At 44.2% G+C, this 26,408-nt stretch overlaps 1 protein-coding gene across 2 annotated transcripts; it reads left to right on the top strand.

Moving 5' to 3' along the window:
* Nucleotides 1-2,689: 2,689 nt before the first annotated feature.
* On the top strand, nucleotides 2,690-13,827 carry TM4SF18 (transmembrane 4 L six family member 18). Of its 2 annotated transcripts, none has more exons than XM_058661163.1 (6): nucleotides 2,690-2,973; nucleotides 3,054-3,256; nucleotides 5,213-5,302; nucleotides 9,104-9,246; nucleotides 11,939-12,119; nucleotides 12,996-13,827. In XM_058661163.1, exons 2-6 carry the CDS (start codon nucleotides 3,080-3,082, stop codon nucleotides 13,008-13,010), a joined length of 606 nt encoding a protein of 201 aa, XP_058517146.1. In that variant the 5' UTR covers nucleotides 2,690-2,973; nucleotides 3,054-3,079; the 3' UTR covers nucleotides 13,011-13,827. The 2 variants fall into 2 exon arrangements, with proteins under 2 accessions (XP_058517146.1, XP_012785974.2); XM_012930520.2 differs by having other exon boundaries at nucleotides 2,696-2,973; nucleotides 3,063-3,256.
* The last annotated feature ends 12,581 nt before the right edge of the window (nucleotides 13,828-26,408 follow it).

Raw genomic sequence — 26,408 nt, 5'->3', positions numbered from 1 at the left:
TCACAATCCACACACTTCACAAACCAGACCCCCCCTTTCACCAACATCACACTTATTTTTATTGGAAAAGCAGATTTACAGAGAGAAGGAGAGACAGAAAGATCTTCCATTCACTGCTTCACTCCCCAAATGGCCACAATGGCTGGTGCTGAGCCGATCCAAAACCAGGAGCCAGGAGCTTCTTCCGGGTCTCCCACACGGGTGGCAGGGTCCCAAGGCTTTGGGCCGTCCTCCATTGCTTTCCCAGGCCACAAGCAGGGAGCTGGATGGGAAGTGGAGCTGCTGGGACATGAACCGGTGCCCACACGGGATCCCGTCACATGGAAGGTGAGGATTTAGCTGCTGAGCCACCATGCTGGGCCCACCCTCGTGTTCTGGCATCCCTCTTAGTGAACTCGATTCCACATGCCCTCATCATGACCACTCTTTCTCGTATACACAGACTCCAGTTGAAACTCACAATTGGATTTTGGGGGATGGATGCTGAAAGGCAGACATCTTTTCCTGGTTTGTTTAACCACATTTCCCCCACCAAATATTATATGCAAATGTGTAGCTGTAGGTGCAAAAATTGTTGTTATACTCCTCTAAGAGAGTGCCAGCTTCACAAGGGTGGGGACTGTTTTCTTCACTAATCCTTTCTGTGCTCTGAGAATAGTGTATGGCACATGAAAAGTGCTCCATAAATACTCAACCTCAAATTTTGCTTCTGAAAAGGCATGTTGATATCATTGGAAAAGATACTAACATCTAGACGGTGTTAATGGCACCGGCATAAAAATGCACATCCACTAGGGGGCACCAGACATGCCTTGGCAACCATCACAGTAGTTTCTAGACTGGTTGAGTTTAAATCAAAAAGTGACCCAAATGCTTTTTAAAAAACTAAGTATGACTGCTATACTTATTATGTAATTAAGTTTTATTCTCTTGAATTAAAAATATATTCCTGAGGTCTTTAAAATGTTCATGGAAAACGGTCTTATTAAAAAAAAAAAAAGCTTGACTTCCAAAAATGTTTTATATTAAAATAAACATCTTTTTAAAAGCAACACTTTGAGCCTGGTGTGGTAACCTAGTGGCTAAAGTCCTCACCTTGCACTCACTGTGGTCCCAGATGGGCGCTGGTTCTAATCTCAGCAGTGCCACTTCCCATCCAGCCTCCTGCTTGTGGCGTGGGAAAGCAGTCAAGGACTGCCCAAAGCCTTGGGACCCTGCACCTACCTGTGTGAGAGACCCAGAAGAAGCTCCTGGCTCCTGACTTCAGATCGGCACAGCTCTGGCCATTGCGCTCACTTGGGGAGTGAATCATCGGACAGGGGATCTTCCTCTCTGTGTCTCCTCTCTGTATATCTGACTTTGTAATAAAAATGAATAAATATATTTTAAAGCAACACTTTAAATAGCTAATTAACAATTCTGATGAATATACTGTAAGTTGCCTAACTTAAATGCACTTAGTTCAACAATATTTTTAGATATTTACTCATTTTAATCTACCCTAAATGCAGAGCCAGAATGGATGGAGAAAGACAGAGGAAGAGAGAGAGAGAGAGGGAGAGAGAGAGGTCTCTCCATCCGCTTTTTACTCCCCAGTTGGCTACAAACCCCAGGTGGACTAAGAACTCCATGCAGGTCTCTCAGATGGATTCTGGCATCCAAACACTCAATTCATCATCCTCGGTCCCCGAGGTGTCCTAGCAGGAAAACAGATCGGAGTCAGAGTACCGGGGACCCACTAGCACTCCCACATGAGATGCAGGCATCCCAGGCAAGTTTAACCCATTGTGTCACAGCACCCGGTAGCAATAGTTCCAAAAGGACAATAACATCTAATGTCTCCTTTTGGATCAACATCTTATGATTTAATAATGCAGAACTCTGGGCACAGAGAAAAGTAAGCACGTGACCTTCCTGCTGATCTCTGTGCTGCTTGGAGGATCGATGATGGCTCCCATTCATTGTCACCTGTCTGCCTGAAGTTGACACCAGGCTGAACATGTAACCTTGCCGAATGCTCACATTATTCGGGGGAAAGACACTGTTGCTCATTCCCATTTCACAGCTGAGTAAACTGAGACTCAACAAAATAACATGAAGCAAGTTCCCAGGGATACCAGGAAAGGGATAAAAACAAGGCCAAGCGATCTTTGAACTCCCTCCCACGACTGCCTCCATCCTCTTCAATGTCACAGCTTGTGGCTCCCCTCTAGGACGCACTGCTGAAGCCCTAAACACTGGACATCTCTGACTCCAACCCAACAGTTCAGATGGGAAAGGTCCTAGTTCTTAACACAAGCTCATTGTTTGTTAAGTCTTTACCAAATCACCAGCACTTTTCCTTTTTCATCCTTTTCCTACCAGTGAGGAAGCTTGCATCGCTGCCTACTGTATATTCAAGGAGTATATGGTGGATGGAAACCTGAGCGGGGTCAGCTGTGTGGCTGTTGTCCATGAGTTCATGGAGGGCCTTGTCTGGTCGCCCGCACCTGCCAGTCCTACCTAAGCACTTTTTGCTCTTTCTGTGCTTGGTCAATCATGAGTACAATAAAGAACACTGAGTGAAAACCAGGTGTATAAAAAGTTTATAAATGCAGAACATTTGAGCAAAGATCCCATGCTCTGGGATAAGCCTGCTGGAGGTTTCGCCTTTAATCCTCTCTCCACTGTTGGGATGAAATTTGGCGCACTCCAGTCCAGCTCCCACCCCAACTTCCTTCTCAAAACATGCTTTGGGCTTGGTTGGTGGTGTGTTCATCCAGAGGAAAGTGACTTCTTTTAAAAAACAGTAAAAACACCGCATTCCTTTGGCACAGGATGAAGATCAGCTCGGCTCTTCAGCCCTGCCTCATTGTCTATTGTTCTCCCAACACTAGACCACTACTTCCCACCGAGACTGTCAAGGCTGCGGTTACTGCCAAGCCCGGCTCCTCATGAATATGAAGTGAAGCGCTCTGACCCAGAAAGTGGCAGGTAATTTCAAAGCAGGGCGCGAGGCACCGGGACAGCAGGTAGGAGGAATAGTCATCTTTGTGTGATTCTTACGCTCGGAGTTTCTGCAGGTTCTCCACAAGGCATCATGGGCTCCCGGCAGTGCGGAGGCTGCCTGAGTTGCCTGCTGATTCCACTCGCACTCTGGAGTATAATTGTGAATGTTTTATTGTATTTCCCAAATGGACAAACTTCCTATGCGTCCAGCAATAAGCTCACCAGCTACGTGTGGTATTTTGAAGGCATCTGTTTCTCAGGTGTCATGGTAAGTGTAACTTTGGAACCTCTGGGTTGTAAAGGATGGAGTTGTTATTGAGAATTACCTTATATCTAGTAAAAATCATAGTAATGGAAAGAAAGTTCTAGTCATCTTGGGAATGGGATTTGGAAGATGTATGGGGCGAGAGGCAGGAAAGCCTTTAGGGTGAGGTCAGAAGCTATGTTTCTGATGAACTGCTTAGCAGTATAGGAGATTCATCCTAATGAAATTTTGTGGACACTGATCTGTAAAAACACCACAGCATCATGAACGCCGTGTATCAGTCAAAGCTGTTTGATCTCGTGATTTCTTTAGCTTGGAGGGGCATTAGGGACCCATTAGGACCCTTAGAAACTTGGAAAGTTAGACAAAGTTGCTTGCTGCTCTAAGTTTCAGGGTCCGGAGAGCTCTGGGATGTTACTGGATCTCTTTGAGCTTCAGCGTCCTCATTTGACAAAGATGATCAATGACATTTGCCTTCCCGGTAAATGAGAATTAAATACCATCACGTCTATTGACACCAGGATGGTGAGAGACGCAAAGCTAATAGTGACTGCTGAAATTACGAATATCTGTTACTAGCATTTGCTATATGGTCATTACACCTCTAACAACAGACAATTAAGTTATTAGTGGTGATCACCCTTGAAAGTTTTCCTGGGGTGTGTTTGCTAAAAATACACGAAATGATAGTAAGTCAGGATGGCATCTCAGAGGAAAAGATACTTCTCCTGATTGTATCATTTCTAGAAACAATGTATTGTGCATCATGCCCTTCCTAAACAACCAGGGCATACAAGGAAATCCATAGCAATGGGTGTGTGTATGGAGTTTGTGGCTTAACTCTCATGTGTGTCCTTAACTCTCATGACACATCCTGAGGAAATAATCCAGAACATAGCTGCAGGCACAGGTGTCTGTGCAGTATTTATAGTACAAGCAGAACTCTCTTAACAGAGAGTAAAATTTTTGGGGGGGCAAGTGGGGAATTTCCCCATCAATAATTTATGGTCTATATCTGCTCTAGCCATAAATCGTGACTGTCAAGAAATCAATAAATACTCTTTCCAGAGCTTCTGTCCTTTGCCTAAGACACCAAGAAAGGGAAGTAGAGTGTGATTTTTCTCACTTTGTTGGCTTGATACAGACAAAATGTTGCAAAATTTTAGCCTGAGACAGCATGATTGCATGATGAAGTTGAACTCACTTTAAAGACCTGTAGTATTGGACAGGTGCCGCAGCATAACAGACTAAGCGTCTGCCTGAGATGCATCTCATATGGGCCAAAGTTTGAGTCCCGGTTGCTCCACTTTCAGTTCTGCTCCCTTGGAGTGTGGCTAGAACAGCAGCAAAGGGTGATGAGCCAAGCACCGGAGCCCCAGCACCAAAGGGAAGTTCCTGATTCCTGGCTTTGAGGCCATCGTAGAGAGAACCAGTGGATGGACAATTCTCTCTCCCTCTTTCTCTCTCAATCACTGTAACTCTGCCTTTTAAACAAAAATAGATAACTTTTTTTTTAAGAAAAAGATGTATTTTCAGAAAAGCCTCTCATTCCCAGAGGGCAGTGAATGGAGCGACTGGCAAACCACAAACTCTACCCAGCAGTTTTCCTTTGTTCTTCACAAGGAAGCCTATGGGAAATGCAGGTTTTGCTGCCCAGGGTGGCATTCTGTGTCTACACCATTTGATCCTCTTTGATTGGCTGCTGGCGATTACCAATCACAATTAAGGTAGCATCAAGCAACATTATCAAAATGGTACATATTGGAGCCTAGCAACCCAGTGAATTGAGTTCTCAAGCTGTTTTATGGGGAAGGACTCTCAAATTTACACAGGTAGCCGGTGCAGAGCCAGGCCTGATCCCCCAGTGGGCGTGACCGCTTGGGCTCATTGCCCTCTGGTTATGGGCATGCGTGTAAACCAGCGCTCTGTGGCTGACCTCTCATCTCTGCCTCCCTACAGATGCTCATAGTGGCAGCGATTCTTCTTGTATTGGAGAACAAAAACAGCTGTAAATGTTGCCAGAGTGAAAACTGCAGCAAAAAATATATGGTAAGCACACCAGTATTCTGGGGATGGCAGAGCGGGATCCAGTTTGCTGTCCCTCTGCCGCAGGAAGATGGAAATATAGACCCTGTCATTCCCTGCCAATGATCCTATCAGTTCGGAAACCGAGGTCACTCCAAAAACCAGCTTACCTCTTTACTCTGCTAATATTCTTCCAGAAATTCTGACTGATAAGGTACATAAAATTAGGAAACTGCTCTTTCCTCTCTGGGGTTCCAAGTGTCTATTTTTTTCCCTCATCAATTTTATTAAAGATTAGCTGACATATAATAAATGACAACCACTAAAAGTGTACGATTGTGTAAGTTTCGACTGTTGAATCCACCCTTGAATCCACCAGCACAGTCAAGATGCAGAACATTTCCATAACTCTGATTTGTTTATTTATTTAGAGAGACAGACAAGATACAGAGCTCCCATCTGCTAATTCAGGCCTCAGATACCCCCAGTGTCTGGGGACAGGTCAGGCTGGAGCTCAGTCTAGGCCTCCCAGATAGGTAGCAGGACCCAATGACTTCAGCTGCTGCTGCTTCGCAAGATGAGCTTTAGCAGGGAGTTGGAGCGAAGAGCAGGACAGATCCATGCACCCAGGCACTCTGCTAGGGGAGGCAACATTCCGAGCAGCATCTTAAGCACTAGGACAAACACCCAACATACCAGGATGGACTATGGACAGTCTTGTCATTATGTGGAAGTGTGTCTTCTATTTGAAAGGAACCTCACAGTGTTTGTCTTTGCCATCTGGCTTCTTCCACTCAGTATCATGATTTTTATTTAGACTTAGTCATGTTATTGGGTATTTGTGAGGTGCATTTTTTTTTAATTAAAGCTTTAAAATTACTTAATCTAAAACTACAGAGACAAAGAGCTGAGTTTGCTAAGTCTGTGCTCAGCAAGCAGGCCTGGCTTCCCATACTTCTACCACTCTGCTCTTCCTCCTGCAGGTCTTCCTCCCTTCGGCAAAGCTGCTTCTAGTCTTTTCATATCTACCCACTGAGTTAAGCCATCATTACTCTGTGATGTACCAACCAGGAGGATCTTAACCACAAGGTCTAGTGGGTGTAGTTCTACATGTTAGCTGCCCACTGCAAGCAGCTGGGAAGAGTCACGGCCGAATCACACCCCCAGCGTCCATCAGTCAGCTGGGCTGAGGTGCAAACTGGGTGCAGACATGTTTGTCTCCCCGAGTCCCTTAATGCTTAGCAAAATGGCAATACCAGCTCCCCTTGACTGATGCCACCGGGAAATTAAATTAGTTGCTTAGTCCTGTGCACCTGCTAGAAAATGATAGGAAAATTGAAACACACTAATGTGTATGTGTTTGCACACATGTGTATACCTAGCCAGTTGACTCAGAAATCCCCTAACAGCTACTTATTTAACGCTTATGAAGAGCTTTTGAAATTGCCCAGGTGAAGCAATGGATTAAGGTATATTTGTAACTTCAGTATTCAGTGAGTTTCTAGGAAAGAAATATATTTCCCCCTAAGCATATGATAAAATGGAATGCAATCGTTTTGCCTTAACACACAACTCGCATCTCCAGCACTGAGTGAGATGGCTGACATCTCAGCGAAAGAGAAGAGAGGAGAAAGAAGCCGCTGTTCCCTTTCTTGCTTTTTCCAAGTAGGTTCTAGAGTTGAGTTCCCGGCTGATTTGTCACCTGTAGCCAAAAGGGAAGAACCGAGTTTGCCAGGTATTACAGCAACATTTCCACATAAGCAGAAAAGGGAGCACTACTCGCGCCCGGGGAACTGTTACCATGAAAAAATGCAGTGACTCTCAGCTTGCAGTAGAAAGGAGAAATACCATTTTGTTATGCAAAACTTCTTAATGATTAAATATCTGTTTCTAAGTATAAAATGTTGGCAATTAAGTCTCATTAAAATCAAATAAAACACATGTTGCTGGACAAATGAGAATCTGCCCAAGTTTATAACTTCTGAAACTCCAGAATTACAACTGAGGTTTTCCAAGATTCACTTCCTGGTTGATCTCTGTGATCTGAATACATTCCTCCAAATTGGGCTCTGAATGTAATCCTCTTAGTGGTAGGATCAGCAGGTGCACCTTTAGGAGTGTGGCAGAAACACAAGAGACCCTCCCTCCTAGGATAAAGTCCCCTTATAGGAAGCACTAAGGCATTTCCTAACACCTGCTGACACATGGCATGCCCTAACTGGACACCAAATCTGTTGTTGGCATGTGGATCCTGAACTTCCTAGCCCCAAAGACTGTGAACAATAAAACCATGTTATTTATAAATTAGCCACTCTATTTTTGTTAACAGTAACAGGAACAGATCGAGGCACTCTTTTTCCATGAGGTGTCGTCTTTCGCCAAATTATTAGGTGATTATACCTGGAAAACAAATATTGACTAGATAAAGGCACTTAAAAGAATAGGTAATATTTTTATTATATGTTAACTTTTGAATCAATCTGTTATGCAGGCACTATTATCACCTGCAGTTTACAGGAAATGAAACCATGACTCAGAGATTCATATTCTTCATCATTTTGAAGCCTACCCCAGGAACACAATGGAATCCACTTGCTAGATTATAATTGGTGGGTTATGTGTGGGGGATAGCTTCCAAAAGTTCATGAAAACATATTCTGAAAAAAACTATGCATGGACTTCAAAAGTTTTCTGGTTCGAAAACAAATTTGTCATTTATAAATTTCTCAATTATAAAAAAATTATATTTCCTATGAAATTTCTCAAATTTTCTTGTGTGTATACATACAGGGTACTTGCCAAGTTCCCCAAATGAAGAAATTCTTCATGATCTTCCCAGTGACCGATTTAAGAGTGTATTTGATAAACAAGGATCTCAGTATTTTCAAAACATCCCTGTTCCTTTTTCAGACTTGGTGTGCAGCAGTAATCTACTGTTTATATCACACCATGAACAGAGGCACGTCCTGGACATGTCACTGGGGGTCTGGAGCAGGGCAGGTTCTGGTGATCCAGGCACTTTTGGTGCCAGGAAGCAAAGTGTGCCAAGAATAATGGGGGTAGATCAAAGGGCACACGAGTTCCTCTGGAGGGACTCTTCCCACCTACCAAATTCACATCTGAGCAATCAGAGGAGGAACAGCAGTTATGGGTTGTAGCACATTGTAAAAAGTCCATGAGTCAGAAGGAGAATGGAAAATGGCAATGAAAGCAAATGGGAAACACAAGTTCTTCCAAGCCATGACGTTAGCTTGCAGGGAAAGGAGAGAATTGTTAAGAGCGATGCTTGGGAACTCCCCTGTGACGACTGGTGATGAGCGTGTGTGAGAAGACTCATTTATGGGCACTAAGTCCATCCACTGGAATGTCGTTAGTAAACAGAATATGGCACTCTCTCAGAGCATTGCCTCGCCAACTGATTATTAATGGCATCTTGCCATGGAAGAGAGTTTGAAGGGTATCCTTAACTCTTTCCAATAAAAAATAAATCTTAAAAAAAAGCAGGTCTCTAATAAATATGTACAAGTTAATGCGCCATAGTCTCTTTTACTACATTTCCATGAGCGGTAATCATTATTTTAACATCAAAATTCTAGGAAAAAGGGAAAAACAATAACCAATGACCCAGTTGCTTTTATGAGATGCCAAACAAAATTTCACTCCAAAGCTTATTTTTGGGACCAGATAGGTTTGGATTAAATGTTCTATTTGATGGTACGTACAATAGGCACGGATAACTGGAGGACAGTACCTAATAGGGTCATTTGTCCACAACATCTCCTCATTTCATTCTGTGTCATTTACTTATTTCTGTATTTCATTTAGGCACTGCTGTCAATCATCTTTTCTGCCCTTGGAATTGCCTCCTCGGGATATTGCCTGGTCATATCTGCTTTGGGTCTTGTCCAGGGCCCGTACTGCCGCACCATCGATGGTTGGGAGTATGCCTTTGAAAGCACCAGAGGACGGTAAGGAATAATGCTCCAAACCAAGACGCTCAGGCAGGTGGAAGTCCCTGGCCCTAGGCTCATGCTAGCTTTTCATTATCTCTGTGGGGCTCCAGGTAGCTCCCCTACGTGCACAATTTTCCCATTGGTTTCCTAATACCCGGATCAGTTTGTCCCTGCAAATATTTTGCTTGAAAAAAAAAAAGTAAAAAAAAAAGTAAACATCCAACAAAAAAAAAATATTTTGCTTGGACAGTTTTTCCTCCAGTTTTTTAATGCTATATACATTGAAAGTTTTGAAGTTGTCATGAAGATATTCAAAACAAAGTTTTTTTTCTAATATATTGTAGATTAAGGCTTTCCAGTTAATATGGTCCGACAACTGTTGGAGCCTAGCGGGAAGTGGGCTGCAGGGTGGGGTGGGTCCCAGCAATTGTCTTTTTTTCACAGCCAGACAAGACCTGTGCTCTGTTACAAGCCTGTGCAAGGCTGGGCTGGGGGGCATCATGACAGCCTCAGGTGGTCCCACTAGGGGATGCACAGCAGAGATAACAATGCAGCAGTACGAGCAGGCCGGGGCAGCAGGGAACTGCAATGTGAGATGCAAGAATGTGACAAGGTGCAGGCATCTGTGAAAGGAGCCAGGTGCTCACAGGTTCTTAGCCTGTACTAAAGAAGGGCCTAGAGAGCCATCCTTGCTCCGGATACTGCTAACTTAGTCAACCTGGCTTTCAGGATGCCTCACACTGGGCTTTCTGGGCCACCAGCACTTGTAGAGGCAGCCAGCCAGTAGCAGGGCCCAGAAGGAGATGCCGAAGAAGACCCGCTGACTTGCCCCTTGCTCTGTGGTGTGCTCAGAATGCAAAGGGAGCAAACTTAGGGAAGATCTGTACCAGTCCCTGCAAGTGATTTGGTCCCGGTGCCTCTTATTACATCTGTCTGAGGTGTTAAGTTGTGCTTATCATTTGTTCATGTGATAAGTTGTGTTTATCTTTTATTCTTGTGAGTATATATCCATCATTTCCTATTAAGCACCTGCTGCCTAGGTCTTGGGCTAGGTGCTGAAGAATCAGAGATATATAACACAAATTTCCTGTCCTTGAGCAATGCATGTGCACATGAGAGAAAGTTCTACTGAGATGGTTATCTTGTGGGGATGTTACTTTTGGAACACAGATCTTTGCTGCTTGGTGGCTCTGGACTTAAGTTCCCTCTCTCCTAATTATAAGCTGTTTGACCTCAGACAAACACATGGATGTTTCTGGGAAAAATGATCATCTCTACCTCACAGAATCGAGAACATACTGGAAGTATTACACCAACTAGATGGAATAAATCCTCACAGCATCCCCTGTTTGATCATTAACGTTATCACCCTACACACTCCCTTATGCAACGGGACAGTCTTCACCTGTCAGCTGCCCAGAGGTGAGGGACCGGTGAGGATCTTGAGGCAGTTTCCTTCAACAAATGTTTGTTGATCTTTAAAAGTCCTTAGAGGTGGCCACTCGGGGATGACTATAACGCACTCAGAGCTGATAAGAATGTGTGAATATAAGTCGAATGGTAGCCAGTGAGGTAGACCTATGGGAGACCTGTGCTTGAAGATGCGGGAGAATGGAGCGAGGCTGTGTCAAGTTCCTTATTACTCTGCTGGTGAACCAAAGAATACACAGGACCATCTCCTGGGAGAACAAGAGAAACCACGCCCGGTTGCTTCTGAGTCCGGGTGATGTGTACAGGGCTGGCACCTCTCGCTTTGCTTGCCTAGTGGCCGAGGCCAAGTCCAGTGGATGGCAAGGCATGAGAAACTGCAACAAACACCACTTCTGTGTTGTCCTTCTTGGACCCAGAAGCACCAAACATTCTCTTCTGACAGTCACAGTGGCCCTGTGGGAAGGCACTTTCACCCCAGTATCCAGAGCAGGCTCTGGAGGCAGAAGCAGTTCAAGTCTCTTGCTCAAGACCCTCTAGACCCTGGGGGCTCTGACTCCAGACTTCGGGACCTTTACAACTTGAGCACAAAGCGGTCAAACTGATTCAGTGTGGCTTGAAGACTTTCTAGGAGGTAACTTAATTCCCATACTCCTGTGTGGAACTAGACTGCTCGAGATGTTCCATCTGCATACTCTCATCATCGAATCCAACTCTTCTTCTCAGTGGTGGACCATGAGCTTCTAAGCAGAGGTTCTCGGGATGTGGCCCAGAGAATGGCAGCAGTGTCACCTGGGAAGTTGGGATTGCTAAGGCTGGAGCCTCACCTGGGTTCCCTGAACCAAAAGCTCTGGGGTGAAGCCTTGCAAACCACCCCAGAAAATCCGGATGCAGACTTGAGTTAGACAATAGCTGCTCCGAGGGCTCTGGGATAATCAAGGAATCTCTGGCGGAATTTCTCTTTGTTATTTTGCCACCTGTGTGTGTGCGTGTGTGTGTGTGTGTTTCCATACTAGCTCAGCTTCATTTCTGGTAGCTTCACTTCTGGTCCCACTTCTGGAATCCTGGAGAATAACCTGTCTGTGCCTCTGCAGCGTTTGTCACATGCTGCCTTTCATGGCTGTGGAACTCCTGGATGGGAATCTAGCTTTCCAATTGAATTAGACTTGTTTCAAAGGCAGGCACAACATTTACACTGAATTAACTACCTAGCTCAGTGGTCAGACGTCTAGCGCTTTCTTGTGGGTCTCATGAGCCATTTCCCTTCTCTCTCGTTCAGCTTCCTTATAGATCCCAGCATTTGGAGCCAGTGCCTGGAACCCGTACATGTGGTGGAATGGAACGTCATTTTATTTTCCATCCTTATAGCCCTCAGCGGGCTGCAGGTGGTCATCTGCCTCATCAGAGTGGTCATGCAGCTCTTTAAGATGCTGTGCAGCACCTACTCAGTCATCATTCAGGTAACAGAGCCCCCCTGGCACCTGGGCCTTCTCCACTTGAGCCGCAAAGTCCAGGATTCCATGGGTCTTGTTGGAAAGTCTCTAGGATGCCAGCTTCCCACCCCCACCACCACTTTTGCTGCCCTCGCTTGTATTCCGGTGCTGATAGCTAGTTTCTCACCTCATGCTCCTGTGTGTCTGTCGGCTTGCCTTAAGGACTGCATCAACTCGATGATAGTAAAATCCACGACCCATGTTGAAAAGTAAAGATAGCTTAGTGTTCCATGGAGAGAGATTCCCCAAAACAGAGAAGCTTTACAATTTATTAAAAATGTCCCTGTCCATAAGATAATCCAAGACTCAGAACCTTATCTCATTGAAAGAATTCCTCTTTTACATTGTTGTTGCCTTGTGTAAATAAAACTTCTTTGTGCTAAATGTGTTAGCAAGTGGCTTTCAAGAAGGGAGTCACGAGAGAGCTTCAGAAAGCTAGTGCGTAAATCAAAGTAAAGCATACATTTTTTTATTAGAAAAATTGAAATTCATGTATAGCTTCTTCATAATATACATGTACTATGAACTTTTAAAAGATGTCTGTCTTTATTTTGTTGAAAATACTTATATTTCATTTGCTAAAAACACATAATCTTAATTCAATTATTGCTGAAGTTGGTAAACCTATTTAACCAGTCCAGAGTGAAGAGAAATTATGAATGACGCACTTTGTGTTGTGTTTAACAGTACATAGTGTATGATGCCTTTCTGAGCAGCTTCAAATAGATATTTTCTTGTTTTATATTGTTCTGACTATGAAACACAAATGTAAGTCGTTAGATTATTATCAACCCAAACAAATTTATCACTTCACTCATGGTGCTTTATTCCTTTTTTCTACAGCCTAGAATTATCTAAATAAAGACAATTATGTCTGCGATCAAGAAATGGACATCAATCTAAGTCATATCCACTGCAGAGACTCAAGGGAAATATTTACATGATCGCTGTTTTCTGCATTTCATGGTTTTTATTCCCATTTGTGAAATTTACAGTCCTCTGTGCATGGGACAATGGTGCCATCCTTCCATTTAGAACTTTTTCAAAGCAATATGTGTTAGAAGGCTCAGAAATACTTACATCCTTCAGGCAAACAAATCTGTTTCCAAGAATCTATTCAATGGAAATAAATAAGATTACAAGAGAACACTTCATGCAAATGTGTATTTCATAATAGTGTTTAACATTCTAAAAAATTAACAGTATCTGAAATTTTGACAAATTTGGCAGAATGAAGTAAATTAACTTGTAAAATCATGCAGTCATTACAAATAATATTTTCAAGGTTATGAGGAATAGTACATCAAGACCAGGTTACAAATTTACGTTTTTAGTACACACATGACTATTTATAATGAATAAATCACTAAATAATAAAAATTTAGGATAAAATAGAGGAAGAAATACACTGAAATATCAATTGTTGTTGGAATCCTGGTTGACTTTCTTCTTACTTTTCTATGTTTTCCAAGTTTTCTTTTTTGAATATGTTTGCTATAAATATTTCTTAAGATGACACATTTATAATTTAAAAAAAATTACCATTTTCCCAATCTTGAATTTAATACTCTTTCCACATTTCCTGATGTTGAGTATCGGCAAACATCATGGATCGGTCCTCTGGTCAATTTTTAACACAGAAAGAAGTGAGACAGATAAGCCACTTGAATTGCTGGAAAAATAACTTGAATTACTAGAATAAAGTAAATATCATTTAAACACTAAGCATCTTCCAGTCCTGTCTGTGAAATCCGCCTAGGCAGTTTAACACGGGAAAGGTGAGCGTGTGTGGGGTGCCCTGCCCTGCCCTTTCTGGAGACAGTCGGCTTCCCATTCCTCAGCTGCTGTCGGTAATCTTGAAAAGGTATCAATGGGTTTTTCTTAGCTTTCTAAATTGAATGCCCACCTTATTCATTTGAGTCTTAAGCGTGTAAGTGCCTTCCATTTTTCTTTTTTATCTATTTATTTGAAAATCAGAGTTCTAGAGAGTCCAGAAAAAAGAGAGAGAGATCTCCAATCTTCCGGGCCGGCTCGAAGCCAGGAGCGTCTGGATCTGGACCACCTTCCACCTCTTTCCTAGGCACGTTAGCAGGGAGCAGGATCAGGAGGGGAGCGGCCGGGGTCCGACAGGAGATCCCAAGGGGGTGTTGGCATCAAAGGCAACGGCTTGATGCGTTACATCAAGATGCCAGCCACGGTCTTCCGTGTGTGTCCCTTTGCCCGTATTCTACACACTTTGAAATATTCTATTTTCCATATTATTTTGTTCTATTTTCTAGTGTTATTTATGATTAGTTTTTGATCCATGAAATTTAAATGTGCTTTAAAATCCCCTAACATGTTTTTTATTCCTTTCTAATTGGTGTTGTGATAATAGAAAATGGTCTTTATGGTTATGAGTTCTTGAAAATTGCTAATACTTGTTTTATAGTTAGCTTTTGGAAACGTTTTATGTGCTTAAAAAGCATATGTTTTCTCCAAATATTAGGTGCAGAAGTCTGTATTATGTTCATTAGGGAAAATTATGAACTTTGTTATTCAGATATTCAGTGTTTTTCCTTTGGGGTTGTTTGCTTGGTCTAGGCTGCTGCTAGGATTAAACAAGCAGTATACGCACATAGATGCATTCATATGCGCATTAATTTGTGTGTGTATATGCTTCTATTATTATTTTGTTTATATATCAGAAAACAGTCTTTGGCACATGTATATGAAAAATAGCCTACAGCATAATGGTTTGAAGATGGATTCTAGTCAGGTCGCTCAGGTTAAATCCAGCTGTGTGACCTTGGTCAAGTTCAATTTTAACCTCTCTGTCCCTAATAGGGTGAAGTGGGTTAGTACATGCAAAGCCTGCAGAACTGGGAGGATGTGAAGCAGGACCCAGCCACTATGAGCCATAGGGCCACATAGCAACAGAAGAGAAGGGGGGTGGAGGAAGGTCTTAGGGTCAAAGGGCAGCCTAGGGCCAGAGGATCAGTCAGGGAAGATGATGGAACATGTGGCAGGGTCAGCTAGGCAAGGCAAAGAGCACCGGAGGCCAGCACTTCCTCACTGCCTCTTGTTAGGATTAAGCCTCCAAAATTCCAAAATCCCAGCCTCTCGCCTCTCCACCTCCACTCCCCTAGCGAGCCCTAAGGAAGAGGAACAACTCACATTGCCTTAGAAAACACACAGAAATTCCCACCAGCTCTGCCTGCCTCCTGATCTGTGAGATGAAGTTGGGGATCCAGGATGAGACTTCACTGCTGGGGGAACTGGGCTAACTGGCAGGAAACTGACAAGGGGTCACGGTTCCGTGTGTTGTTACCAGCAAAGCTGGGTGGGTTTCTTCCTCAGCTTAGTATAGAAATTTAAAACCAGGAATCAGTTGCAGGCACAAAAGTTTTATTTGCAACGCGGCCAGGTGAATGGGAAAGAAGGAAGGGAAAAGTACCTACGCGAGGGAGCTGGAAGATGCAGCGCCTCTTCAAAGGAGAGACACTGAGGTTTTCAGAACTTGGGTGCTTTTAGCATTCCTTGACGCCTTGTCTGGGTGGGAACCTGTGGGAATGAGATTCCTCACTGGTGATCTCTCAACCAATTAGAAAATGACTGTGCAATTCCCGTGCTGCCCACTTGAAAGTGTGGTTTCCTGGCCAAGATTTAGTGGGCGTGCATGGTCTTACGTGTGACGTTAGATTGGCAGGGTGGGATGTGCAAACCAGGCCACAAGCTTCTTTTTACTGCAGAAAGCAGCGGATGAGGTGCCTGGCCAGTGTCTGGTCCTGAGAACACAAGCAACACAGATGCCTTTCTGTATTAAGAAAGCACAGACATACACACCTAATTGTTGGCTGTGTAAAATCACACTATACCTGCAGTAGAGTCATTTTTTAAAATATGCAGGACCATAAATATGAAGAGATTTGGAGAGGAGATAATCATAGTAAAACTCTAAAAGCCCTCTTAGCAAGCAGTGGCTAATAACTGGCTCCAGTGCCTTGCCCAGGAGGGCAAAGTTTCTGGCTCGTGCCTTCTGCCTGGCCCACTGCTGGGCTGTTGGGGTGTAACCAGCAGACACAATCTCTCTCCCCTCTTGTTTTATCTCTGCCTTCCTCCCTAACTCCCTTTTTCTCCCTTTGTCGCCTTTGCTTTTCAGACAATTGAATATAAATTATTTTTTAACACAGGAAGCTGCAAACCACCACAATGAAAGGTAACGGACAGAGCCAACTCAATAACTTGAAAAGCCTGAGCTGGAAGAGTCCCAAGTCCACAGTGGCCAATCCCTCTGAGCTGACCCTAAAGGAGGACCCTAGAATCAGGAGGGACTTGAGAGTCCCTGCACCCCTTCTGCTCTGAGAAGTGGCAGACTTGAGAAAGTTCATGTGCCATAGAGGGCAACATTGAAGGTTTCTAGGTTTTGGAAAACTAGATTCATGAAAGGTGCGGATGTTACAAGCTGATCAGATGAAGCAACTGGGCATCCCTGGAGGTGAAAGTCCCCCTTAAGCTGCTCAGACCTCAGAATGCTGGAGCACCCCCAGGCAGAACTGCAGCTTTCCCGCTGAGACTCATGGGAACGCATAGAGATTGACTGCAGTTGGCTGAATACTGCTCCCTGCCCGCAGCCTCGCCGCCCCAAGCCGCCATGTCCTAAAGTTTGGAAGTTGTGAATACTTTATCATGAAATGGACTTCACCCAGTGTGGTCAAGTTATGGCGCAGGAAGTGGGAAGAGTGTCCTGGGTTACCCAAGATGATTGTAAGTGAGGCAAGCACTATTCGATCTGGGGAGAGACGATGGGAGGACAAGGGCAGCAGTCAGAGACGAGAGATGTTACACTCTGGCTTTGAACCTGGTGGAAGGCACACACACCAAGGAATGTAGCTGGCTTTGGGATGCTGAAAGGGGGAGGAAAGATTCTTAGCATCCCTAGAACAAACATGGGCCTGCCCACACCTGTACTCCTTTAGAAATGTAAAAAATGTGTGCTGGGGCCTGGCACGATGGCCTAGCAGCTAAAGTCTCACCTTGAACGCACCTGCATCCCATGTGGGCACTGGTTCTAGTCCCAGCAGCTCCACTTCCCTTCCAGTTCCCTGCTTGTGGCCTGGGAAAGCAGTGGAGGACGGCCCAAAACATTGGGACCCTCCACTCGTGTGGGAGACCTGGAGGAAGTTCCTGATTCCTGGCTTTGGATCAGCTCAGCACCGGCCATTGCAGTCACTTGGGGAGTGAATCATAGGATGGAAGATCTTCCTCTCTGTCTCTCCTCCTCTCTGTATATCTGACTTTGTAATAAAAAATAAATAAATCTTTTTTAGAAAAAGAAAGAAAGAAATGCATGCTGTTGTAGATCACTAAATTCATGGTGATTCATCACAGATGTCATAAAAAAAGAAACTAAAATATTGACACTTGGGTTCCCTTAGTAAGTGGTTCACCCAATTTACACAACAGTGAAGTTCAGAGTCCATTGGCCCCACCTCACTCAGTTCCCAACCAGCCTTTTCCTCCATACATATTCATGAGCAGCCAGACAAGGTGCCAAAACTCCAACAGAAGTCTTTCAAGAAGAATATAAAATAAAAAAAAAACAGCTTTCAAAACTCTGTGTGATGAAAAGTCTTAAAGGCAAGAGAATCTAAACCGCAGTGAGTCTGGAGAAATGAGAAGACAGTCTGTTCATGACGTGAGCTGAGAAAGCTGCGGAAGAAAGGAACAGCATTCATGGAACAGCAACTGGAAAATGATCAAGAATCTTATTAAATGTAAAATCAGGATCTTATTAATAATGAGAGCACAAATGGAAAAGTCAACAGAAGATTTCAACAATGAAGTGATGGAATGAATCACCTAGTGGCTACAGCCAACAGAGATTTTTTTTTAACAAATGAAACAAAAACTAAGAAAATTCGGGAACCAGTCAGTCCAGGTAATACAACCTCAAATAATAGAAATTTCTGGAACAGAAACAGCGGAGAATTAGAGGATGTGAATCATTGTTTTACCACTGTAGGGTGCAAGGTGTTAGTTGATAAGCTTCCAGAAAATCAAAGAACAAATCATGCAGCAAGTATGTGGTATCAGGTTGGTTTCCGGCTTCTGAGAAGCTATCCTGAACAAACAGTGTAGACAACGCCTTTGAAGTTCTGAAAGTTATATCCATGATGTGGACACTTTCTGATGAGCAGATTCTCAGAAGTCCCCCTTACCCAGAAGCCACTGAATGGAGGATATGTTCCACTAACATGAAACGATTGTTATTCCTCCAGAAGGAGAAAGAAATGGGGTTCAGAAAGCAGGAAATCAAACACTGGAGGGAGGGGAGGGAATACCCTGGAAAGGGAAACACTTGGTCACGGACTTGTAGCAAGCAGACCAGGTGAGTGCAGTGACTCAAGAAACATGTGCCAAGGGCAGACCTGATCAAGAGCCCTGAGCTCTTGCACCATCTTTACAGCCTTTGAACAGACTTCTTGGGAAAGAGTCTTTGCAGGGGTGTTCTGACATGATCACACGCCACTGCTTTCCTCTCTGTTTCTGCTGTCTGGAGCAGCTAACGATGCTGGTGTCACTCATGTCCTCTCTGCCTATGCCTGACAGGGGCAGGTGGACCCTTGGCACTTAAGAGTAGAATAGACAGGAATGGGTATTTGGCAGGGTGATTGGGACACTCCCAATCTACATCAGATGCAAGACCCAGCTCTTCTTTTTTTTATTATTATTATTATTTTGTTTTAATTAATATTTAGCATTATGTGACAGTTTCATAGGCTTTGGGAATCCCCCTCCCACTCCCCCTCCCCTCCCCCCTGGTGGATTCCTCCACCTTGATGCAGCATTACAGTTCAAATTCAATCAAGATTCTTTCCTTGCAAACATATATTAAGCATGGAGTCCAGCTACTTATTGTCCAGATGGGTTGAACGGTTTCTTGGGGAGACCATTTCTGGTCCGAAGTCAGAGCTGGTATAATATCATCACAGTCAATTAAGAGTCCCAATATAACATCAACAGCAATTTGCAATATTATGGAATTGACATAGTTTTGAGTAACCAGTATGTTAAAAAAAAAAAAAAAAGAACAAAATAACAAAAAACAAGTTTTAACCACAACCTATGATTAGCTCATTGACATCTCAATTTTAGTTTATATACAGGACCGGACCGGCTGCTATATACCTTGAAAAGGCTATAGGGTACCATTCAGCTGTCTCATATCTATTTCATTTTAGTATTTAGCCATTTGTTGTGTTGAAGTATAATTTTGTTGATCTTGGCAGATCTTGGGATAATCTAGACTGGCTTGTAACTCTAACAAGATATTTGTCGACATTTAATGTGCAGAACTTTTTTTTTTGGGGGGGGGGTGTGCAGGAAAATCCTCAACACCATGGTGAGGAGTGACTAATCTTTGTGTCCCACCCAGCAAGGCATGAGCCAATCCATGCCAGCTCTTTCCTGTCAGATTTCAAGCTCTACTTTCTGTTGTTTGTCTATTTATTTTAGGGTTTTTTTTGTTTTTTTTTTTTTTGTTGTTGTTGTTTTTTTTTTTTTTTTTTTTAGTTTGTATGATTGTTTGTTTGCTGTGAGGGGTTTTCGAAGCGATCCCGATGGTCACTGCGAGGGAGGGCGGGGGTCCAGAGGTGGAGCCAGGCTCGGACCAGAGACAGCTCTCCTCCCTGGTCCCGAAGGACATTAATTGTTCTTCTGTGTCTGCTGACCGCTCAGAGCTTCTGGTTGTCTTTCCGATGACGTTGGTTTCTGCGAGGTAGTGTTTGGACTTCTTCCATCCCCTGCAGAAGCTCCAGTTGGGGGTGGGTGACCTCAGAGTACTCGGCCTCCGAGGGCATCCAATTCCCTGTGGCCTCCTTGGCAGTTGGGATATAGTCCTTGTCGCTCGTATTAGTAGTTTGTGTTGAAGATCTGGGAGTCTTCATGGTTGGGATCCAAGCTTCCTCCTTACCACCTGCTCCACTCTGGAGTGCCCCCCTGCTCCACGCACATGACCTCCTGTTAAGAGGTTAAGACCCAGCTCTTCTTCTGATTCCAGCTTCCCGCTCAAGCTCCCCCCGGAAGGCAGTTGATGATGACTTGAGCTTTTCAATCTCTACCAAATATATAGAAATCTGGTTTGAGCTACTAACTCTTGGCTTTGGCTTGGTCTGCCCCTGGCTGTTAGGAGCATTTACAGAACCCAGCAGACATGTGTGTGTGTATGTATGTATGTATGTATGTATGTCTTTCTGCTATCTATGTGTCCTTCTACTTTACAAACCAAAGCAGATAAATATCAAAAGCAGAGAAGACACGGTAGTTATGTTGCCTGGCAAATTCTTGCTGCACACCGGTACCAGGCCTGCTCAAAAGAGCTGAAACTTGACCTGAGGTAGGTGAACCCTGGGCTTAGCAGGGGTCACCCCTGACTCTCTGAACCTGCTGGTTACTGGCGCTAGACTATGAGCTGCAGACAATCCACCTTACTTTGCCCCAGAAACCGTCATCAAACAGTAGCACTGTTTCCTTTTGCTCACACAAATAGGTTTACACTCCCCATCCTTTGTTTCTTCAGAAATAAGCAGTACATTAATTAGGTTTGAAAATACTGGTGGTAAAAAAAAGATGCAGATGATAACAATTTACATTCCAGGAGATGATTCATGTCCACCAAGGTGGGAGGCCAGCCTCATTCCATCAGTGCTTGGAAGTTTAGCCATCACTTTGGGAAGTGTCTTGAGCCATTCTAGCATCTGGATAGCCTCAAGCCCAACAGCCCAGAAACTGGCAAGAATACAAGATCTTGGGGCCTTTTGCACTTTCTCCACAATTTGAAAGCATCCTTGTGCAACTCAGATCTGGTCCTATATGTCCCCTTGCCTGTCCTAAAATGTTTGCGTACCTGTGAGAACCCTCGTTGTGGTAGTTTGTAATCTATTATCTAGGCCCTAATGACAGTGAAGTTTGGCACTTCTATTTTTAAAAATTAATTTATTTATTTGAAAGGCAGTTACAGAGCGAGAAAGAGAGATCTTCTATCCACTGGTTCACTCCACAAATAGCCACAAACCAGGAACTGGGAGCTTCATCCAGATCTGTGGCTGGTGAGGCCCAGTCATTTAGGTCATCTTCCACAGGTTTCCCTGCTGCATTAGCAAAGACCTGGATTAGAAGTGGAGCAGCTAGGACTCAAACCTGTGCTCTTATGGGATGTTGCCATCACATACTGCAGTTTAACACACTTTGCTACAACATTAGTCCCATCAGTGACTCTAAACATGTTGGAAGGAACCACTTTGTCTCTCCAGACAAACTGGGCATCCTGACATTCTTAAGAACACTACATCTAACTCCCGAGCACCCTGTCATGCTTATCTTCAGCAGGATTCTGGATCTCTATTTTCCAGTACCATACCTTGTATGGATAAAACAGAAGCATCCATGGTAGTTGAACTTATTTGGGCTTTTTTGCATAGGTTGCTTAGGTCTTCTTTGTAAACTGAAGACATTAGCCCTTGTTGAATGAGGAGTATTGAGTGTCCACATGAAGCTATTCTTGAAGAACCTAGAAAAGGGACGGTAGGGTAACAGCCTACTGATTAAACCTCCTGCCTTGTGACTTGGGCCTCCAATCCAAGCCATGTGGACACCGAGTGACCCAGCGAGTGGGAGATCCCCCTTTCTCCTCCTTCCCAGCAATTCTAGATGTAAAAATTGAAAATTTGGAAAATAAAGTGGAGGGCTGAGGTTGGTGTTGTCAGATGGCTGATCAGGCTGCTGCCTGCAATGCAGGCATCCCTTGTGGACACACCAGTTCAAGTCCTAGCTCCTCAACTTCTCAATCAGCTCTCTGCTGGTGCACCTGGGAAAGCAGCCAAAGATGGCCTAAGTGTTTGGGTCCCTGAACCTGTGATGAGTTGCAGCTAGTTGATTAGCTAGCACCTGCTTGCTAAGTTAATTGATAGCACAGACAGCAGAGAAAGGGAGGTTCCATGCCCTACCCTTCTACCGCCTTTCCCACCACTCAAGTTAATTGGATATGCAAAACCAGTTCTGGGGGCTCCTCCTGTGTGCCCCACCCCTCTTGCCTTCCTTGCTGTTCAAGTTAATTGACAGCATAGAAATGGCTCCAGGGGCTGCACCCACCTGGCCCCTTCTGCCTCCTACTGTGCTAGTTTAGATTAACTAACTACAAGGAAACTGGACTCTGGTAGCTCCCTTCCTGCTTGCTTTCACTTGTCAACTGTATGCATGGATAGCACGTAATCTGATTGGAAGCTGAGAGCTTATGAACTGCTGACTTCCACTGCCCTATTCAGTGGCTCCTGGAGTGTCATGGGAGCTGCTGTCACTAAGCTTGGTCAATAAAGACTCCTAACGTCCAACACTTGGGTCACGTGTGACGTCTCAAATACTCTGCAACAAATCCATGTGGAGGACTGGATGAGTCTCCTGGCTCCTGATCTTGGCCTGTCTCTGCCATGGCCATTGTGACCATTTCTGGGAAATGACCGAAGTATGGAATGGCTCTCTCTCTCTCTCTCTCTCTCTCTCTCTCTCTCTCTTTCTCTCCCTTCTTCCCTCCCTCCATCTCTCTCTTTTTCTCTCTCCCTCTCTCAAATTAATACACTAAATTTTAAAAAAGAGAAAAAACTGTACTTCTATAGCCTACCTCCCATCCTCATAGAATTGCCTACAGGGAAGAAAGTGGAGGTAACAGATCCACTTTGCTAAGTGTTTGTTTATGAACAAAGAGTGTGCACAGGGCATCAGGAGCAGTGAAGGCATCAGGACTGGTGGGGGCATCGTAACTGCTCCTCACTATGAGCCCAGATAATCCAGGGTGAGAGCAGACTCTCACACCTGGTGTCATTGATGTTTATGACCAGGACAGTCCTTTTGTACCTTCTCATCTTGAATGACTGGTGGCCCTTGGACAGCTCCTAGGAGAGGGAACTGTTTTTTAAGAGACACCTGTGAGCTCAGCGTTAGACTGGCTAGATCCGGTTCTGTCTCTACCTCATTTCCGTTTCCAAGAAGATGAGAATCACCCTCTTGGGAAACATTTTTGTGAAGCGACCCTAGGCGTGATCGCATTCTGCACATCTCCAGTCACAGCTACACGATGCTGGTAGAGAAAAGGGCAGGGCAGGCCAACTCCCCTGCCGGAGTCCAGCTCCAGCCGAGAGTTCGGAGCTCGGGAAGGGTGCGTGGCGTCGGCGATAAAGAAAGACACAGACACTGACACTTGGTGCGTTCTTGCTATATGCTTTTTTCTCCAAAAGAAGCTGTCCTTTTTATTTACTTAGACACATCACTAGCCTCTGCACAAACGTTTGATTTTTTATCTTTAACTTTAGAACTAAGACAGCATACACAGATGTCCAATTAATTTTTACTTCATGGTCAACCAGGTGCTCTTAAAGATAATTCTGTAAGTTACTATAATCAGTTTCTTTAAAGTAAACCATTATTCATTCTTCAGAAGTAGCCATTAGGTGACAGCCAGAACTCCAAGGCCAAGGCACAGATGGTTACCTACTAATCAGTAAAACATTCCTACCTACTACATTTTATTTCCACAACTTATCTATCACATAATGGGAAAGATGCATCAAAAGAAAAGAACATAAGGATCTAAGGCAAAAAGTTTCAAACATTAAATCCCCCTACAACTGCAAACCCTACAACCCCATAAACAATTAAACAATAATCAAAAGTATATCTCTGTGATATTAGTAGAATTGCCCTATATTTCCTCTAGTTAAAAAATTATAAAAACGGCTAAAACAGCTGCATTTTCTATGCTCTAAAAGTTGCAAGGACAGGCTAACCTTTAAGGTCACAGTAACTATATTTTTTTTGCCATAGCAGTTTCCACTCATACTCCCATCAATTCTGTTAGTCTGTAAAATTCTATTAAGCCATTTCCCAGAAGGCATGCTATATGTCTGGGCCAGATTTCAGGACAATGGGTAGGCACACAACAAGGTGTCCAGAAATGGCATGGGTTTAATTGCACTCCTGTGCGCAGTTAAAGGCCCACTTATCAGTAACATTAACTCTCAAGCTCATATTACTTGCCAAAGCCATCTCACAGGGGCAAACAATGCCTCAATAGACTATAGGATTCTTAGTGGGGTGCTTGAGTGTCCATGCAAAATGGTGGTGAGACTGCATCAAGGTGGTCAGAGAGAAATCCGCCGGGCCCTGCCAAACAGCTGGAAGCTCCCCTGGGCCCTGCCAAGCAGGGGAGCTGTTCTCTTCACACCTTCGTGCCATCTACACCTACTGCACGGTCCCCTGCACTCCCCGAGCTCTGGAAGGGCTCAGAAGACAAGAGCAAGGCTAGGAAAGGACAGCCTGGGCTTGTCTCTGGAGGGGCATATGTATTTTTTTCTTCTAGCATTTGGAGGATATGTTTATAAGACTGGCACAGTTCTGTAGTCCAACTCGGTAAGGGCACCTCCTGCAGGAGAGCTGCTCCCTCTGGCAGAGACTCCAAGTGAGTACACAGGGCAATGGAAGGAAGGTGTCTAGCCCACTCACCCATCATAACCATTGTGCCATGTGACTTGACCATCTTTCATTGATGAATTCCCTTAAAATGTTGTGTTTCACAGACATATAATCGAATAAAGGCTAGCCAAGAAGTGACACTCCAGACTTAAACTAAGCTTACAGGTCACCTCAAGGACACGTGAGGAAGAAGCTAACAACTGGGCTTGAATTAATCTGATCTGAGATGCAGAGAGCTGGACCAGGTCCAGAAGTAGCTCCAGGCGGGCGGCTGGGCAGAAAGAGCAGAGTCAGTCAATCAGGAGTCTTTTTTTATTAATCTTTTAAAGATTTATTTTTCATTGAAAAGGCATGTCAAATTTACAGAGAGAAGGAGAAACAGAGAGAAAGACCTTCTATTTGGGGCCTGACACGGCGGCCTAGCGGCTAAAGTTCTCATCTTGAACGCCCCTGGATCCAATATGGGCACTGGTTCTAATCCCAGCAACCCTGCTTCCCATCCAGCTCCTTCTTGTGTCCTGGGAAAGCAGTCGAGGACGGCCCAAAGCTTTGGGATCCTGCACCCGCATGGGAAACCTGGAAGAAGTTCCTGGCTCCTGGCTTCAGATCGGCTCAGCACCGGCCATTGCGGTCACCTGGGGAGTGAATCATCGGATGCAAGATCTTCCTCTCTGTCTCTCCTCCTCTTTATATATCTGACTTTGCAATAAAAACTAAAATAAATCTTAAAAAAAAAAAAAAAAAGATCTTTCATTTGCTGGTTCACTCCCTAAAGGACCACGACAGTAAGAGCTGAACTGATCTGAAGCCAGGAGCCAGGAGCTTCCTCCAGGTCCCCCTTGTGAGTGCAGAATTCCAAGACTTTGGACAATCCTGAACTAGCGTAAATGTCTTCATGTTTGATGTGGGGCAGGAGAGTCCAAAAGACAGAGAGAATGGGCGGTTGCTCATGACCAGTCTCTTTGATGATGAAAGGATAGCATCCATACTTAGCAATTTCCCAACCACAGGAATTAGGTATCTCAGGAAAAATTCTCACCAGAGAATGAGGAAAGAGATTGAGGTTCCAATGTCAGAAAGGAGACAGCAGCTCAGGAAAGCAGGAGCAGTGCGGTGCTCTGGGTCCTGTGTGTGACTAGCAATGAAGAAGGTACGAAGGAGTACTGGCCAGAGACACTCCTGTGTCTGCAGTAGGTACGCAGTATCTAGTAGTTAAATTCAGAAATGAAGATGGTGCCTGTCTGTTAAAATACTGCCTGCTCCATTCCAGTTTAGAAGTTGTGGCCAAGCTGAGGACTCAGGTGGAAGCCAACGAAGTGCTATTTAAGCAGCCAGCAGGCATGGAAGAGGCAGGGAGAAATGTATGCTTTGTTCTAAACATAGAAAACAACATGCATTCATGCTCTAATGGAGAAAGCATGAGTCACATCCAAGAGTGTCGTTGGACTGATATTGCAACTGTAGTGCAGAATATATGTTCTAGATGCTGATCACCCTGCTAACTCCATCTGCAAAGGAAAATGATTATGTGGAGTGCAGGAACAGTATACTTACAGGTGGAACACGGATGGAAACCAGCAGTGGGGGCCCAATGACAAGGACCTCCCACTTTCACGTAGACACTGCGGCTTCGAGACTTACTCGACCGATTAAGACTTGTAAAAATATAGCTAACACGTGTTTAAAGTTTTGTTGTGAAGATAAAGTCAGCAAGAACATGTGGACTCTCTGGCTTTTTGCCGTGATGGGAGT

The sequence above is a fragment of the Ochotona princeps genome, chromosome 3, assembly GCF_030435755.1.
Source record: "Ochotona princeps isolate mOchPri1 chromosome 3, mOchPri1.hap1, whole genome shotgun sequence".
Classification (NCBI taxonomy): domain Eukaryota; kingdom Metazoa; phylum Chordata; class Mammalia; order Lagomorpha; family Ochotonidae; genus Ochotona; species Ochotona princeps.
Note: the sequence above shows the minus strand (reverse complement) of the source record. Positions and strands in the feature narration are given on the sequence as shown.

Coding starts and splice junctions, on each gene's coding strand:
- TM4SF18 (XM_058661163.1), top strand. CDS start 3,080: ATGGGCTCCCGGCAGTGCGGAGGCTGCCTGAGTTGCCTGCTGATTCCA. Junction 3,257..5,212: donor TCTGTTTCTCAGGTGTCATG/GTAAGTGTAACT, acceptor GCCTCCCTACAG/ATGCTCATAGTGGCAGCGAT. Junction 9,247..11,938: donor TTTGAAAGCACCAGAGGACG/GTAAGGAATAAT, acceptor TCTCTCGTTCAG/CTTCCTTATAGATCCCAGCA.